Source organism: Oxyura jamaicensis, chromosome 28 (assembly GCF_011077185.1).
Source record: "Oxyura jamaicensis isolate SHBP4307 breed ruddy duck chromosome 28, BPBGC_Ojam_1.0, whole genome shotgun sequence".
Classification (NCBI taxonomy): domain Eukaryota; kingdom Metazoa; phylum Chordata; class Aves; order Anseriformes; family Anatidae; genus Oxyura; species Oxyura jamaicensis.
The window spans coordinates 4,037,852-4,055,729 of record NC_048920.1 but is presented as its reverse complement, the minus strand read 5'-3'; the positions used below and the strand labels follow the sequence as shown (position 1 = coordinate 4,055,729).

The window sequence follows — 17,878 nt, the reverse complement described above, 5'->3', positions numbered from 1 at the left end:
TGTAATGGCGTGAATGAGCCATGCACACACAGATGTTTTACAGAAAGGTCCAGGCTCAGACATCTGCCAGGTGGAGTGAGGTGATCCCATTGCAGTAATAACAGGCACGGGTGCCTCCTGTCCAAAGCTAGGAGCTGTGATGCTCATCACTGAATTTAGGTTCTTTTTGGAATAATCTTGTAATACTGGGTTCAAGTAGCTCTTCCTGTGAGACCATTTTCTTTGTCTGGGCAGCAGAGTGCTGGCATCTCTTATCCCTGGCATCGCATGGCCGTTTGTGCACGCAGCAGTGTACACTCCTGATGTGTTTGCAGGAGGCTGCTCCTCTTCCAGACTTGCTGCTGGTGGTGTTTTTCCACCTCCTCCTCCGGTGATTATTTTTCTCCTGGCTAAAGCATATTATTGCTATTTGATTATTTTGAGTCTAATGGTTATCACTGTTAATCCCTTTGTAGCGTGATGGTGAGTGTAGTTGTAAATCCAGCTGTCAGGTCTGGTATCTGTGCTCTGCATTAAATAAAAACGTTTTCTCCAGAAATGTAAATGCTGTGCCATTGAAATTCTGCAGCGAGCTGCTCATTGCACTAGAAAAGGAGCATAGAACCTTCCAGAAAAACTAGAACTTCAAACAGAGCCAAGGCTTGTTTTTTGGATTGCAGTATTTATTAAAGAGTTTGCCAAACATGTATCTGTATTTGTGAAATAAGACTGCCTCCATGTATTTTGCTTCCATTTTCATTAGGTCCCTTGCTCAGCTTCCAGAAGCTGATGCTGTAGTTTTGAAAGCCAGAACGTTGAGCACAAGATTTTGGGATTTTCAGCTATTAAAACAAGAATACACACAAATTAAGTTATATAAGTTATGAAGCTAGTGCACATATTCTAAGAAATAGTAGAATTAGCTAGTTGTAAAACTGAACGGCCAAGCACTTACACTGTGCATTTTGAATAATTCCACATTGTATAGAATCACAGCACCATGAAGAGGTTTGGGTTGGAAGGGACCTTGAAGCCCACCCAGTCCCACCCCTGCCATGGGCACGACCCCCCCAGCAGCCCAGGCTGTCCCCAGCCCCATCCAGCCTGGCCTTGGGCAGTGCCAGGGTTGGGGCACCCACAGCTCCTGGGGGCAGCCTCAGCCAGGGCCTCACCGCCCTCGGGGAAAGATTTCTTCCTAATACCTGATCTAAACCTACCCTCTTTTAATTTAAGTCTATTACCCCTTGTCTTGTCACTACACCCCCTGACAAAAGAGTCCCTCCCCAGCTTTCCTGCAGCCCCTTTAGGTACTGGCAGGCTGCTGTGAGGTCTCCCCAGAGCCTTCTCTTCTCCAGGCTGAACAACCCGAATTCCCTCAGCCTGTCCTCATAGCAGAGCTGCTCCAGCCCCTGAGCATCCCTGGGGCCTCCTCTGGGCTCACCCTAATAGGCCCCTGACCCTGTTGTGCTGGGGCCCCAGAGCTGGACGCAGGGCTCCAGGTGGGATCCCACAAGGACAGAGCAGAAGGGGACAGTCCCCTCCTTCACCCTGCTGGCCACGTTCCCGATGCAGCCCAAGATGCAGTTGGCTTAGACGTGTTCGCGGACGCATTCACAGACCAGCTATCCCGTAACGACTGCAACGCTTTAATTCCGTTCTCAAAGAACATTAGCGAGGAGGTTATATGCTTAAGTCTCGGTGACATCTAAGGGCTGTATGCCAGGCGTTGGCCAGAGGATGTACTTTGTTTTTTTTTTACTCAGGGCCTTTAGGTTACAGAAAAGTAGTGCTCTTTTTACACTAATGAGTTTGAGTAGTAAATAATGATACTAGGCATGCATCACCTTAGTCTTTCAATCATGGTCTCCCTATGCAGTATAGGAGAAGTTACTTGACTCTTCCAGTTTTTCGCTTCTTGCCCACGAGTTATTGTTGTCTGATTTTTCCTCTCTTCTAGAGTCAATGTGCAGCTTGTTACAGTCTCTTTTCTGAACTTCTTATTTGAGTTCCAAGTTACCACCAGTCTGCTAAGCTAGCACATACTGCGCTGTACCTAGCCTGTGCGCCTCCAGTTCTTAGCCTAGGCGTGCCTTAAGCAAATATATCTTCAGTTTCTGCAGCAGCTCATTATTTTCACCATCCGTCTCTGGAGATGGAGAGCACTGCTCACAGCTCAGCTCTGTTCTCACTTGGTATTCCAGGTGGGGATCTGCTGAGAGACAGCAGTGCAGAGCTTCTGCTCGTGTGCTGGGAGACCAAAGAGAAGGTCCTCGGAGAGCACCTCTTCCAGTGGCGCTTCTGGAGCTGTGTTTGGATGCGACCTGCTTTGAGGAAGGGATGGGGAAAGGAGGAGGGGGCCTTGCTGCTTGGCATCTTCTGCTAGTGAGGTTCTCGGACCTTTCTCTGTAGCATCCTGTCCGGGCACGATGTGGCAGGCTGGAAGAGCCCGAGTGCAGCTACTCGAGGAGCTGCTCAACCCCGAGCAGCGTGACTCAGCCGCTTCCTGCTGGCTGGTGCCCAGCCGTGTCAGCGCTGTGAGAATTAACTCGGCGTGGCTCACCGAGCTGCTGCTTCTGCTAGATCATGAGATGAAAGGGAAGGGGGAGGTTTTCTGATCGCAGGTACTGCAGCTATGGTTGCAGAAAAGGGGAGATTGCTCAGATCCATAGGAGGACAAACAACCAGTTCCCTGGGTGTATTTTTCTGTATCTGGCTGGAAAGGAAAGGTGTGGATGAATACAGAGAGTCCTGCTTTTGTAACTAGTTATGGGGAAGTGAATAATTGCTACTCGTAAAGCATACATATAAATGTTTTATTTCCTATTAATACTCCGTGTATAGGAAATGCAAATTGGTGCCTGTGTTCGTGAACAACTCTTAGCTCTGAATAATAGATGACTGGATGCAGGTATCTCAGAAGAGGAGGAATCACCAACACATGGGCAGGAGAAGATAACAATTAAAGGTCGGGATTGGCATTTTGTTTGGGAGCTGAATCGAGAGGAATTTTGCCTGGCTAGAACGGAGAAATCAGCACCAGATGTCTTAGCAGGATGCAAGCACAAGAAGCATTTGTTCTGTCTGTATCCAGTGATTGCAGGCTGTCAAAGCAAATGACTGTAATTGGGACATGGCATTAGGGAGACAGGCGTAAAGGCAGCAAAATGGAGTTAGGATATCTAAAGACAGGACAGCGTCTGAGGATGGGGGAGCATGATGTTGCTCTTTGTATTTTAGCACCAGAACGTGGTTTGAGGTAATGCTCTGCAGATGATTGAAGATTTCAGGATTATTTAAAGGGAGTCAAGGAGGAGAATGGCCAAATACTCACTTTGTTGTGGTTCTGCACAAGGAAGGACGGTGAGTAGAAGATTTTTGAGGTGAGATGGCCAGGTAAGTAAGGCAGCAATTTGGGCTGGGTGTACTGTTCAACCCTATCGTTCTTTCCTGTCTGCATTGACATGCGGTCTGGGCGGTCTGTCTCTTAAAATCCAAACCAAAATCTGTTCTTGGAAACGAGGATCTGAAGGCTCAGCATTCTAAAAATAAATCTCACTGCTCAGATGTGTACTTCAGAATGGGATTCATTCTACTGATTAAAATAATTAAAAATACCAGCACCCAGTCTGAGGCTATTTAAGAGACTTCAGAAGACAATTGATCTGATCCTAAAATGAGAGTAACTGCTTATAAAAGTGCCGGTCTCCCACTGTTGGCTACAGGGGACTTCATTTGTGTGTTCAGATGACACACGTAACTCGAGACCGAAGGTAAGTGTTGGTTGCATGCCTGAGTGCCAGGATCCTGCGCGAGCACGAGACGAGCTGGCTCCCTGACGGGGATTTTGGAGCCTCTTACCCAGGGATGTTGCTGCTTTCTCTCCACTTCGAAAACTGGTGAGTTGGGAAAGAGGATGTCAAACACAGTGAGATGGAAGAAGATGCAGAATTGCCCAAAGTTGTCGAGACCCAGACTGCTGAGTCCATGAAGCATCTCTGCACCGCGTGCTGGGGCTTGTGGCTGCGTGAGCCGTCACAAAGCCTGTGCTTAGTTGGGCGCTGATGCACTCTGCTGGGTGACTGCTTTGCTCTTCAGGATGGTGATGTGTCTGAACCTAATTTATTAGCATATCTAGCATAACTAATTAGCAGGTTTATATCCCTTATGAAGGGTTCAAATGCAAAGTGTACCCGCACTTCTGTTGTGCATCCCCAGCCATTTGCAGATGCCATTGTTAACACCGACACCTCCATGCCACATCTGTTTTTTTGCTCTCATACCACTCCATCGTCAGGAGGATCTGCTCAGTGAGGGGTGTAGCTGATGGTTGTGCGGTGAGGAGCAGCTGCCCAAGCGCCCTGGCGGAGGTTGCTCGAGTGTGAGGACGCAGGAGGTGCACCCTGACCTTCCCGAGGAGCAGAAGCCATTCACGGGCTGCTGCTGGGAATGGTGCTTGGCACAGCTTCTGTTGTTTGAGTGTTACATGGGCACGAGGTTTTGAGGACAGGGGCACTTCATTGATTTCCCGTGCTGTGGCTAAGGTCCTGGGCACTTGTCGGGAGGAGTCTGAATACTTGTACGGTTCGAGGGGAGCTGCAGGATGCATGGCTTGTACAGGTATTTTATGTATATTGCATCAGGGTGAGGAAAACAAAGAACAAAGGGAAAAAAGTCATCTAAGTTCTTGTTTATACAAACTTGCACCACAAGGTGTTCTTAGATAGTTAATTCCTTAAATATTTTGTATGCAGAAAAGGACAGAAAGGATGCCACTTCAGAGCTTCAGCAGCTCAGGAGCAGGTGATCGGGTATGGCCACGTTCTGCCATAAGCAGTAGGGACTAAAATGAAATATTCATAGTTTCTAGAAAGTGTCATCACATGAGACAAAACGAAAAATTCCATGAGGAAGTAAAGACCTACAGGGACCAGTGTGAGGCAAATGGCAGGTAAAAGTCTCTTAAGACACAGCAAAAGGCAAAGACACAAGTCTCACCATACATTCATGAGGGAGACATTTACTCCTAAAAGGAGTAGTTTGGGTAGGCTACATGCTGCTAATTTATAGTTTCAATTAACCCACATGTATCACTTAGAACTGCTTGGAAATCTTTTACAGAGGAAGCTGTTGCTTTAATAGACTCAAATAAAGACTTTCGAAATTTCTTGTGGAATGGAATTTTCAAAAAGTCATCCTAGTAATCTTCCATGGGATAATTTTGAAACTGATACTATTTATTTATTTATTTATTTATTTTGTCTGCTTTTCACATCTTTTATTTTGACTTTATTTTGCCACGTGCTACAATGTTGAGTTCTTTTGTTCTTTTTCAGTTTTCAGTAAAATGCAAACCAAGGAACATTCTGATCTGGAAGAAGGAAAAAAAAGGTGGCAGCGCTCTCTACTGACTCTGTGTACTGTCACGATTGTTATTTGCTCTGCCACTATTATGTCACTTCACTTAAATCCTAACAAAATGGAAAAATAACATAAAATGAAGCTCTGTGATCAAAACTCATGACTATTTTATAAAATCAGAAATGTAAAAATAATTCCTGCTCTAGAAAACAGCTAATGGTGAGAACAGGAGGGCAGCCCGTTGTTACGATCGAGGCAGCCTCATTGCGGACTGTTGGAAGAAGCGTTCTTGGGTGAGGATTTCACTCAAGCTGAGGGGTCAGACTGATGAAAAATTTGACTAAGCTTAGTGTTTATTGTGACTCACATCCTCAAATTCCCCAAACCCATCGGTTAAATTTATTCCCTCGTTAAAGCTCATATAGCCAAATAGATGGCTTTTACGCCAGGATTTTGGGAGGTACTGTAAAGCCAAGAGGTTCTACTTTTTGTTTAATAACCAAAAAACAAGCAGAAAGACCCACCATGAATGTCTTTCACAAGGTTTTTAGTTTACAGAAGCGGCTTTCAGTGATTTTTCTTGGTGAGAGTAATCCGTGGGTGACAGCCAAGTTCCTTTGCCCAGTTGCTCTCCAACTTCATTATGACGGTACACCCAAGCCATAATTGGGGGGACATCTACATCACAGCATCAGGGGAGCTCTTACATTTCTAGGAAAAACAGTGGTTTCCAGGATTGAGGTTGAGATTTGGGGCCTGTATTCTTTGTTCACCAGAGCTTATGGTTTAGTGTGTGTGCCTTGCGTGGCCTGTTGGAAGCACAACAGAAGCAGATTGATGTTTTCATCGCTAGAGCAGAGATGCTCTTTTTTTTTTTTTTTCTTACAGGTAGCTGGGCAAATAATCTAAAATATTTAGAAATGGTATGAAGGTACAGTTTATCAGTTGGTAGGATGTAAGGACTTTCTTTGAGGGTAAAGTTTTCCATTTGCTAAGCAAAGTTCCTCAGTTTGCCCAATGTGAGCACGTTCCACCCTGCACTTGCTGTGCTCCTGGACATAGGCAGTAGGGAGCAAAGCTGCTTCTGATGCTGCCCAGTGACTGTCCAGCCTCTGTGCTTCTGGAAGTCTCATCCCTGAGCTGCTGGTGAGCTGGCATTGCTCTGTATGCATAAAGTCTTGCTGACACTGGGGTTCGATGGATGCCTGCCTGCGTTCAGCTTTGGCAAACGAAGGCTGTCACTCCCTATTGAGCAACTAGAAATGAATAAATGTTCCCCCAGCAGCAGTTTATTGGAAGTACAAGCGGAGTTGGGATGGTACCATCGCAAGGATGCCAGAGGCAGTGGATGCCTTGCTAGCAGCTCAGCTCAGGCATTCAGTAACTGTTTCCTATTTTTTTCCATGTTCTGTTCCTGTTGGAATGTATTAAGTTGCTTGTGCCTCTTTGCAGTGCTGAAGAGGATGCATTGTCCTTTGCTGCCTGTGGCTCTTCCACACCACTATTGATGGCTTCAGGTGGCCATCAGACTTCAGAAACATTTGAATTATTTTCCCTGTTTGGTCCTGTTAGAGGGGCAGTGACTACATCCACTGTCCTTGGCCATTGGCTCCCAGTTTTCTTTTTAAGAATGCTGGACTGTTAATGCTCTCCTATACTGTATTTATTATAAGGTCTGAGGCTTTATTTATTATTATTACTATTTTTTAACTCTGAGAGAACAATGTCCTTGCTGCTGCTTTCAGAACTGGAGCTTATCTACCAGATAGCAGGATATGTTATTGATGCTTGACAAATCACAGAATCATAGAATATCCCAAGTTGGAAGGGACCCACAAGGATCATTGAGTCCAACTCCTGGCACCGCACAGGTCTACCCAAAATTTTAGACCATGTGACTAAGAGCACAGTCCAAACGCTTCTTAAATTCAGACAGGCTTGGTGCAGTGACTGCTTCCCTGTGGGGCCTGTTCCAGTGTGCAACCACCCCCTCGGTGAAGAACCTCAAGAACCTCTTCCTGATGTCCAGCCTAAACCGCCCCTGCCGCAGCTTGATGCCATTGCCACGGGTCCTGTCACTGGTGACCAAAGAGAATAGGTTGGCGCCTGCCCCTCCACTCCCCCTCGTGAGGAAGCTGTAGGCTGTGGTGAGGTCTCCCCTCAGCCTCCTCTTCTCCAGGCTGAACAGGCCCAGTGGCCTCAGCCGCTCCTCATACGTCTTCCCCTCTAGGCCCTTCACCATCTTTGTCACCCTCCTCTGGACACTCTCCAGCAGTTTCATGTCCTTTTTGTGCTGCGGTGCCCAGAACTACACACACAACTTGAGGTGAGGCCGCACCAGCGCAGAGTAGAGCGGGATGATCACTTCCTTCGCCCTACTAGCGACGCTGTACTTGGTGCACCCCAGGGTGTGGTTGGCCCTCCTGGCTGCCAGGGCACACTGCTGGCTCATATTCAGCTTGCTGTCAACCACGACCCCCAGATCCCTCTCTACAGGGCTGCTCTCCAGCATCTCATCGCCCAGTCTGTACGTACAGCCAGGGTTGCCCCGTCCCAGGTGCAGGACCCGGCACTTGCTTTTGTTCAACTTCACACGGTTGGTGATCGCCCAGCTCTCCAGCCTGTCCAGATCTCTCTGCAAGGCCTTTCCACCCACAGCCAAGTCTACAACTCCTCCAAGTTTGGTGTTGTCAGCAAATTTGCTCAAAACACCTTCTAGTCCTACTACAACCACCTTCTAGTCCAATGTTTATAAAAACATTGACGAGGACTGACCCTAAAATGAAGCCTTGGGGGACCCCACTAGTGACCGTGAAAACAAATCACAATGCTTGCAATTTCTGAGGCAAACCATGCAGGTTTCTGTTTACTCTGCCAGTTCCAGATGTACTTCTGAGATTTAATATTCAGTTTTGTCAGTAATGGTGTGTTCTTTCAGCTGCAGTGAGCATGAGGATGCCCTGCTCTATGTCATTTGGGGTAGGACTGCAGTGCATGACGGCAGGGTGCTTCCAAAGCACCCGTTCCTCAATGGGTGGCTTGGGGCACCCAGTGGGACTGGTCAGGACACAGGCACCTGCAGCCCTCAGCCTCCCTTGTGTTTGCAGTGCCTCTGACCCTGGATTTTTGTGTGCCCAAACCTGCTCCAGGGACAGATGAACAGTTTGCAGAGCGCCCCTAATAGACGGCAGTGCTGAGAGTTGGTGGGCACGACGCGTCTGTGATCGTGGAGGGGTGACCTGGGAAGCTGCAGAGTTCCCTTGCTTTGGGATGTGATTTTCTAACCCCACGACTGCCCCTGCTGAAGAGGAGTTGGACATTAAATGTATAGGAAGGTACAAAACTAACCAGCCTAGGAGGAAAGGGTAAGAAATGCCCAAGTGGACAGCAGTACCTCGAGCTTCATTGACAGTGGTTCTGCCTGGAGACTGCACAAAGTCGCTCGCAGGTGCTGCAAGGGGCATGTGCTGAGCATGCCCCAGGGCCCTGTTAGCTGCTCTCTGGGTCTCCTCTGACTTTATCTGAGCCACAGGAGCATTCTGATCAATTTCCCTGTGAGTTGGGCCAAGAGTGTTGCCTTTTGGAGAAAGTAAGTGACGTTAGTCTGCATTTAGGCTGCTTCCACGAGCCTCGTGCTGCAGCAGTAATGACAAACCCAAGGGGGAAAGGGATGAGGTGACATTGCAAGAAGCGAATGAATTCAGCAATGTGAATCAGTTGTGTAAAAGGCTTTTGTGGAGAAGGCTGCCCTTGGAAGCCTGTGCTTTAAGGCTGTAACTGGAATGGGAATTTGAACTTGTGAACAGATCCTTAGCTGGGAAAACCAACGTGGATGCAACTGGGTTGGTCAATTAGTTTCACTGTAATAGGACAGCCAGTAAAAATATGTGTATATTTTTATACAGCTGGCCCTTCCATCCTGGCAGCTGAAATGAATCTCTGGCACTGGAAGTGAAATACTCCAACCAGCTCTTCTCTGTGTAATGGCTGGAAAATCCCATTATGTTCAGCTTTAATTTTGAGATCTAGACAAAAAATACACATAGTTTTTTAGATGATAACCTTATATAGTATAGTAATATATATGTTTAGTGTATATGTATTAATAAAAAAGATTAAAAAAAATATATTAAAGAAAATAAAGCCTTACAGCATGCAGCCTGGACAGCAGATAAAGGCTGCCGATGTAAGGTGTCCGTTTGTTTTCCCATCTCTGTTACTTTCTAATCCAGCCTAGTTCCCACTTCCCAGTGCCTGCTCTCCTCCCTAACTTTGGAAGAGAACTGGGCTTGAGAAAAAGTGTGGCATAAAACCTTCAAATCCCAGCTGCTCTAGACAGAACAGCCAGTCCAGTCATATCCTCCTGTACAAGCAGCAGGCTCTGCACATTGGAGAGTCCCAAAGTCTTCAAAGGGTAGAGGATTTTTATACTTTTTGTGCCAAGTAAGGCCTTTGTCTTGCAGAGCATCCATATGCATCAGTTTAGCACCGAGATCCCATCCTGGGCATGGGAATGCTGTGATCTACACTTGACAGATGTTGTAGTGAACTCCCATCTGATCAAAGAAATTTTCTTCAATCAGTTCGATCACGTTGTCTTTGGGATGCAGAAGTGAGGTCTCTGCAGAAGGAAACTTGTCTGTGTTGCTCACTGGATCTTGCTGCAAAAGGAACAAAATGCTGTTTTATTTTCCTAATCGAGCACTTTCCTTGTGTCTGTCTCTAGCCCTGCTGTGTCCTGTGTTCCCCTGCTCTCCCAGACAAGCTCTACGTACCTTAGGGGGCTTTGGGGCAAAGTCTTTCTCGCAGATGTGTTGTATGATGCCAGCAGCCAGAGCATCTCCGAGGACGTTGGTCATAGTTCGGAATCGGTCCCTAGAAGAGAGCAAGCTGTGAGGCTGCAGTTGGTGGCCACGGCCAGAGTGGCTGTGGTCTTTTATGGCTTTAGAAGGTGAACCCCCATCCCTGACATCTCTACTGTTGTTCTTGGTAAGAATTAGCTAAGACAAATGGGGTATTGCCCTTGGCCCTGTGCAAATACAGTAAGGAAGTGGTACTAGCATCTCATCACGCTCATCTCTAGCACGTAGGGGTGGCTGCGCTGCTACCAAAGCATCGTGCATTTTTCTTCAAAATCTTCATGAGCACCCTGAGCCACAAAACTCTTTAAGATGACACTTGGGGATGAAATTGTGTTTGCCCAGCCCTAAGGCGAGTACTTGTCACATCAGTAGGGAGTGCCGGCAGTGTTACTGTAGCTGATACTACTGGTGCCCTGTGATGCTCAAAGATTTAGCTGACGTTTTGTTCTGATGTAACAACTTTCACCTGAAAAGTTAAGACTTCCTGTGAGTGTAAGAATGAGAAAAGCAGCCGTGATACTTGTGCTGTTCCCTCTCTACAGGATGGCTGCGAAGACCAAGCCAGCAACCCATGCATCAGTTCCTTAAAAGTTAGTAACTTCACTGTGTGTTTTGGTCATGTACCTAATTTGCTTCATTTTTACCGTACTTTTAAATGCTATATTTCATGAATGCATATGTTTGGGCTTTTGTTCTGTTTGTCTATGACAAGTGTTATCAGGCATCGTATTTCGTCTCAAGACCAATCTGGTCTTCATCCACCAAGGCGAGGACTGCCTCCCTGGAAGACAGACCTTGGTGTTGGATGCAGTCCTTTGAAAATGTCACCCTTACTTGTAGAAACTCCAGTGATGTTTTAGTTGTGGTGACAGATGGCTTGTAAGATGTAAGTTCCCTGTTGAATGCAACATACATTTTTTTTTTTCCCCACTATTACATCTGTTCATGAAGGGGCCCCTAATTTTCTTCTATGGTTTAGTGTCACAACCAGCTCATACTTCACCTTTTTACTGTTCTGTTCTGACAATCAGTAAGCATCTCAGATCACTTTTTTTTCCTTTTTACCTTTTAAACATCTATCCCACCCCTCTTATTTATCCCTAGTCTATCTCTCTGTCCTCTCTACTTCCTAATTACGAAAATTCCCATGTTTTAGGAATAAAAATGGGAACCTGGATGAGCACATACTCTGCAAATATTTCCAAGTGGTTTATGGTTTGTATCAGTTAATTTTATCCTAAAGATCATGCTTTTGTCCTAAACAATTTTATGTTTCCACCCCTTCTGTCTCTGTTGCTGTTAGCGCCCTTCTGGCTGGTTTTCAGTTCTCCTTGTATGAAGCCAGAGACCTTTCTGCAGCCTAACCAACCTCGTTCATCTCGCAGGGAGATGTTCCACCAAAGCAGTGACCACTGTACCTTCCCACACTTACCTGTCCAACAAACCGCTTTCAGTCTCGTGCTGTCCATCCTCCTTTGCTCACAGAATGGACAGCTTGGAGGAGACTGGGACTTGAGGTATTTCTAGGGAATACGTCAACTAGCAGCCTTACATGGTAACGTTTCATAAAGACAACAATATGTGTCTGCCTCCCTCCTCCTTTTCAACCTCTTGTTATGGAGGAAATTGGAATCCTTTCCATCTCTTGAAATACATACCTAGGTATTTCAATGGTTTGTTTGTTTGTTTCACTTGAGACCTAGCAAAAATTTGGGGTACAGCCTGATAAGGATTTAGATTTAAAAAAAATAAATAAAAAAAAGCACAAGTTTGTATCTTGCATGGGGTAATATCATCACTGCTTCCAAGTACAGTCCCTAAGGAGGCCATGGACTGCAGCAGGCACCTCAGAACAGAAACACCTTAACTCAAACAATCATTTAAGAGACTTCTACCTGTCATTATCATAGGCTGTTTAAGGAATATAATGGGAAAATGAGGACTCTTACACTTGGCTCCTGACCTTGTGTGTGATCCCCTAATCTCTGTTACCTCTGCTAGAGCTGCTCCAGGAAACCCAAACACGTCCCCACTATCAGCTGCCGCTAGCACCAGCCCGCAGCATCGCCTCTGGGAGACTTACAGCGCCCAGTCCACGGCCACGATGAGCGTGATGTCGGCAGTCGGCAGCCCCACGGACGTCAGCACGATGACCATCGTGACGAGCCCCGACTGGGGGATCCCGGCCGCCCCTATGCTCGCTGCTGTGGCTGTTATGCTGCAGAGAGAAGAAGGCTGCAGAATTAGTGCCACCAGAAAAGCTGCCTTTTTTTTTAAGGAAGGAGGTGTTGCATAAGTTATATATGTTAATAATAAAAATAATCATGTCCTCGTTATATCATTCTATATGATATAGTAACAGGGCCTGAAACACTGTGTTGGCCAGGAAAGATCACTTCCAATTATTCTGAAATCTCACTGTAAGGAATTCTGCTTCCCTTCCTCTGTTGCAAAACTTCTGCTTCAGATCACGGTGGGCACCTGCACACTAGCACAATTTGCTTGCCTGTCCTGATCCCCCGTGCCAGTGTTTGCTCCCACCTCTGTGCTGGAACGGACCGGTGCAAGTTCTGAAAGGTGAGGACAGGCTCCAGTGCAGGGCCCACTTGGTTCCTGGGGGCAGCCCCATCCCACGGGGGTAGGAGGGGGCAGCGGCAATGCTTCGCCTCCTGCCCTGCTGCTGTCCAGGGCCCTGCCTGCGGGCATGCACATTGTGCTGAAAGCAGCCCGCTGCCTTCCTGCGTCGGCAGCCCCTCCCTGGAATGCCTTGGTATCTGAAATTGTACTTATTTTTAGTTAGATGCTCTTTTTCCCCTGCTTGTTAAATGAGGGCATTCCTGAAGGAGAATATATTACCACAGCGTAAGCACCTCCGTGCTGGTATAGCTCCTCAGCCGTGTCACGCTGCCCAGGCGTGCTACCCAGCTGGCCAGCCCCGCTGTCACCCGCTGGCAGGGGCTGATTCTGCAGCAGCTGGGGTGCAGAGCAGAGCTTTGCCCGGGCTCTGCCCTGTCTCCTCCCTTTGCTGGGAGATCTCAGCCAAATAAATGGATAAGGGGTGAGATGCTGGTCTGATATCTGTAAGAACAGAGAACTAATTTGACTGCTGCAAGTGAACATTTACCTTATTGTTATGATTTGTCCCAAGTCCAAGTCGTACTCGTTGACCTGAGCGATAAAGATAGCAGCGACTGCTTCGTACAGCGCCGTGCCGTCCATGTTGATGGTGGCCCCGACCGGCAGGACGAAGCGTGCCACGCGCCTGTCTATGCCGTTGTTTTCCAGAAGACACTTGAGGGTGATGGGCAAAGTTGCTGAGCTGCAGGAGAAGAAACGATAAGTAATTGTTTTCCGTGTCGTTTGTGTTGAGCACTCTGCTGTCTGCAGCCTAATGGTATACAAACATAAGTCCTCCCGGGGTAAGTGCAGCAGCACTGTTACACGAATTGCTATGGCAGTGAGAGGAAAGATGAATTTCTTCAGCTGCCCGGGGAATATACAATTAGCCAAGGAGTCAGACGCTGTCTGTCATAAGCCTGCAGTACTGACAGAATCAACTCAGAAAATCATTTTGGTGTCTGAAGGCATTGCACTATGGAGACCTTTGTGCACAGGTTCCGGCTGTTTGTTGTAATCCCCGCTCCCCACATTTATCCCACAACGCCTGGACATTTGTACAAAGCAGAAGTGCCCAGCCCAGCCCCCACGGGGCTACTTCAGCCCTGGTTCAGCCCCAGTGTGCAGCGGGGAGCAGCTGTGTCCCCCAGTGCTGCCCAGTGCTGCCCAGTGCCACCCCACTGACCTCGCGCTCGTTTCTGTCGAGCACACAGACGTGAGCTGTATGGTGGGAGTTGGGATAAGGATGGGGAGGAAGAGGACTGAAGAAAGATGGGAAATGAACACGGAAAAGAAGCCAGTGGGATTGCGATCAACCCTTCAAGGCAGGAGCTGCTTTTCCCAATGTGTGCAGGGCGTAGCACAGCAGCCCACAATCCCTGGAGCGGACGGCAGGATGTGGACAAAGCTCTCCCACCAGCCCGTACACAACAGCCCCTCAGCTTGCACACTGGCTGGAGAGCAGCAGCTGCTCGTGGCAGCCCATCTCCGCAGGGAAAGGTCCCAGCATGGTGCTGGTGCTGCAGGAATTCCCTGTCGACCTTGGGGTTTTGCCAGGACCCTGCGCTGGCAGGACGGTGGTGGCTACAGGAGATGCTTCCGAGGGAAACGGCAGCGAGGGCCGATGGAAACAGGGATGGGGGCCCCGTGCAGGACGAGACTGGGTTGTCTCCACCAGCAGAAGAGGCCTGCAGAGATAGGGGACAGGGCAGGAAGGGACAGTCCCCTGTGGTTTTACTGAGCTCGTGGACAGCACTGACGTCAGGGAGGGCAGGAAAACTTCACTTTTCCTAATGCTTTCTGAGAAAATGTTTTTGTTTGTGTGTCTTTCAGAAAGGACGGTCATTTCTAATGTACAGTTTCATCATTGTTTCAAAGAATGTTTTACAATAAAAATTAAAGATAGAAAAATTATTTACAATTATAAAACCTTATCAAAATAGGCAAAACTTTCCTTTGGAGGAGTGTGGTATACACAGGAGTTGATTGAGCTTTTCAGTAAAGTATACAGAAGTGTTTTTGATGTTTTCTATTAAAATCCAGACTCATAACCACGCACTGCTTTATAAAGCACCTACAGAAGCCCTGTTTGGGTTTCCTTGGCAGAAAGCAGCCTGCAGCAGTGAGCAGGGCACACACGGACTGCGGTGCTCTGGGAAGCGCCAGGAGCTGGTGAGCAGAGCAAGGCGAACTGGCTGCCTCTTGAGACGTACTGAGGCTCTTCCCACCGAGGACCAGAGCAATGCCAACCATCCCATTTCCTACTAAAACTGGAAGCGATCTCATTTCGAATAGTGCTGGAGCATGATTTCTCTTGATGTGTTAATTGTATCTATTCTGCAGTGTGGCCAGCCGTATGCGCAGCCGCGTCTCCCACAGCTAAGCCAGAGCCCTTCCCAGCTGTGCCGGCAAATTTTGGCCATGCTTTCTTACCTGGAGGATGTAGCTAAGGCAATCAGCAAGGCTTGCAATATTCCCTTGATGAAAGCAAAGGGGTTTTTCTTGGTGATGAGCATGAAAAGCAGAGGTAAGAGAACAAGTCCGTGGATGGCCAGCCCTGACACTACTGTAATGGCATATAGTCCCAGCTTCTGGCCTATAACCGAGGGATCTTCCATCTCCAGAATCTTTCCAGCAATGAGAAATACAATGCCAAAGGGGAAGTACCTGCAAAGAATAAGCATGAGTATTTATTTATGAGGATCAAGCAATTATTGAAGCACTACACCACAGGCATTACAGTATTTGGTACTCTATGATGCAATCACACTAAAAATAAGTCCAGTGCTCGTAGTAGGTATTTGTAGACATACATATGACTGGCACCATCATTAACTAGCAGGTAAGGAAAGAACTGAATTGATCAAAAACAGATTTACCAGACTGCCATCGAGACAATTTTCATAACGGCTTCATTCAGACACTGGCACACGTTAACTAGCGGGGCTCCTCGCTCACCCATTTTCCCCAAGAGAAGTCCTGCAACCAAACACATTGATTTGTATTACTAAGCGGTACCAAAGGAGCACTGTGTAATGCGCCGAGTTTCTTGAGGGTAGTCACTGGAGGAGTCGCTTCTAGAGGGGGAGAAGCTGTCTTTTGGCTGCTCTTTGGTAATGCTAGGACAATCTAGTTCCTGAAACAAACAGAAGTGCTTGGATTTGCCCAGTGCCTGCAGACAGCTTTGCCGCCTGCCCACAGGTTGTACTGCGGTGGTGACAGTGCCTGCATTAGGGTTAGGTAAGGAAGGATCCAGCCGAGTTGCTTGGATACAGGCATTAAGCCACCTGTCTTAATTCCACTGCTTCTTTTGATGTTGCCTTAACACAATTCCCAGTCTAATTTTCAGTTGTAGGAATACTGGGGCAGAAATATTTGAATGGTTAGGTGGGTTCTGGCATGGCTTTCTGGTCTGCCAGCACCAAATTAGCCTGTGCTAAATCCCATTGCTTTCACTGGTGAGGAGGTTTCCTGCTGAGCAAAACAAAACCGACTCTGAGTATTTGCCCATCTGGATTCCAGCCTGGTGCATGCACTCAGTGCAGTCCCATGAGCTGAAATTTCTTCCCCAGCACTGCAGAAGTGTCTGCTTCAACTTGGAAAAGAAGAGTATGGTCAGCATCTTGTCCTGTCCCCCTCATCCTCCTCCAGTCTTCAGGGCTGAGGACTCCCAGAGACCTGGTGCATTTAGTTGGAACTCTGGCCGGCTAACGTCTTGCTCAGAAAACAGATGAGAAAGGGTCATCTTTGCCCAGCCTTGAGAAATGAGACGAGGCTGGACATGTAATTCTTGGCCCCTTGGCTACTCGCCCAGTGTTTGGTGGTCAAGATTGCCCCGGCACATAACATTTATTTCAAGTAACTTTAAATCTCTGCCCTTTCCTGGATTTCAGAGGCACCAGAGTGGACTCTGAGGATGCTTGTGAGGAAGCCACTGCAGCTGTGATGGCTGCATTGGGTTCCTTGTGGCAGCACAGGGCAGTGGGCCAAAGCAGCAGGCCTCAAGGGTGCCAGAAGAAGCGATGAGAGCACATCTCAAGGTCCTGCACCTTGCTCTGGTGCTCCTGGCGTGCTGTGCTTTGCCTCTGTGCTGCAGTTTGTGTGCATGGCTGCTCCTCATGGCTAGCAGGCACTGCACAGACACCCGGCCACAGTCTCATGAAATGCCTGATTTTGCAGATGGACACAAATGTCCTTGGCTGAGATCTCACCTGGCCTTCTCCATGCTGCTGTGAGGAGGAGCCGAGCTCCGTTTCCCTCCAAAGGGGCTCCCACGGCACAGGGTCATGGTTGGGCCCTCCCTGCCCTCTCTGCTTTCTGCTGGACAAACCCACCTCGTTCGGGCCCTCGTGGGCACTGCCCACCAGGCCCCGCTGCGGGTGCTGGGCTGCGGCTCTGCGGAGCTCTAATCCCTGCCAGGCAAGATCCGGATGGGTGCAGCCGGGTGGCTGGGGCCAGCCCAGGTGATCTCCGAGCCCTAACGCAGCGTTGATCCATGCCCACAGCGGCAGGGCAGCGGGAGTAATCCCAGGGGCAGAAAAAGCAGCTTCTGGTCACCCGCTGTGCTGGGCCGGAGGAGGACGTGTGTCCTGAGGGCTGGAGCTTGGCACGTTCCCTGAGCACTGGCGTGAAGGCAGAGCCCCGGCGGTGGTGCTGGTCTCTGGGGCAGGAGGGATCTCTTGGGATGGAGGCGCTCCTGGCGGGTCTGTCTCTGCCCAGCCTCCCTTTGGCCACCTCCTGCAGGCGCTTGGCGTATGGCAGCCTCTCAGACTGCCCGGCCCCTGCCCCGAGGCAGTTCGGGGGGCTCCAGCGCTGCTCTCCTGCGCTGCTCTGACTGCGCTGCCTCCACACCCCAAATCCTCTAAGTGGCTTTTTGGTTACTTACACACTAAATTCAAGCTCCTTGCCCTCACCTCTTAATCTATGTGTAATCCTTCCCCCACGCTGATCTCCTTGCCTCCTGCTCCTTTCCCTTCTGGTTCCTCCTTTCCTCCTTTCTCACTCAGCTTTGCACTCACCTCATGCTCTGAGTCAGCTCCAGGTTCCTCCCCCCTGTGACTTTC

At 48.4% G+C, this 17,878-nt stretch overlaps 1 protein-coding gene and 1 long non-coding RNA gene across 2 annotated transcripts in view; both read right to left on the bottom strand.

Annotated features, from left to right (window-relative positions):
* Positions 1-9,860: 9,860 nt before the first annotated feature.
* LOC118179206 (excitatory amino acid transporter 5-like) overlaps positions 9,861-17,878 on the bottom strand; it is a 14,831-nt gene continuing 6,813 nt past the window's right edge. The window contains exons 6-11 of the mRNA XM_035348367.1: positions 15,695-15,794; positions 15,249-15,482; positions 13,324-13,518; positions 12,283-12,417; positions 10,113-10,212; positions 9,861-9,998 (exon numbers count right to left, since the gene is read on the bottom strand). Of these exons, the coding sequence (XP_035204258.1) occupies positions 9,861-9,998; positions 10,113-10,212; positions 12,283-12,417; positions 13,324-13,518; positions 15,249-15,482; positions 15,695-15,794 (902 nt within the window). The remainder of the gene's footprint in view (positions 9,999-10,112; positions 10,213-12,282; positions 12,418-13,323; positions 13,519-15,248; positions 15,483-15,694; positions 15,795-17,878) is intronic.
* On the bottom strand, positions 12,471-12,831 carry LOC118179209. Its single transcript, XR_004756397.1, has 2 exons — positions 12,672-12,831; positions 12,471-12,641 (listed from the first exon to the last, which is right to left on the bottom strand). It is a non-coding gene; the product is annotated as an uncharacterized LOC118179209 (long non-coding RNA).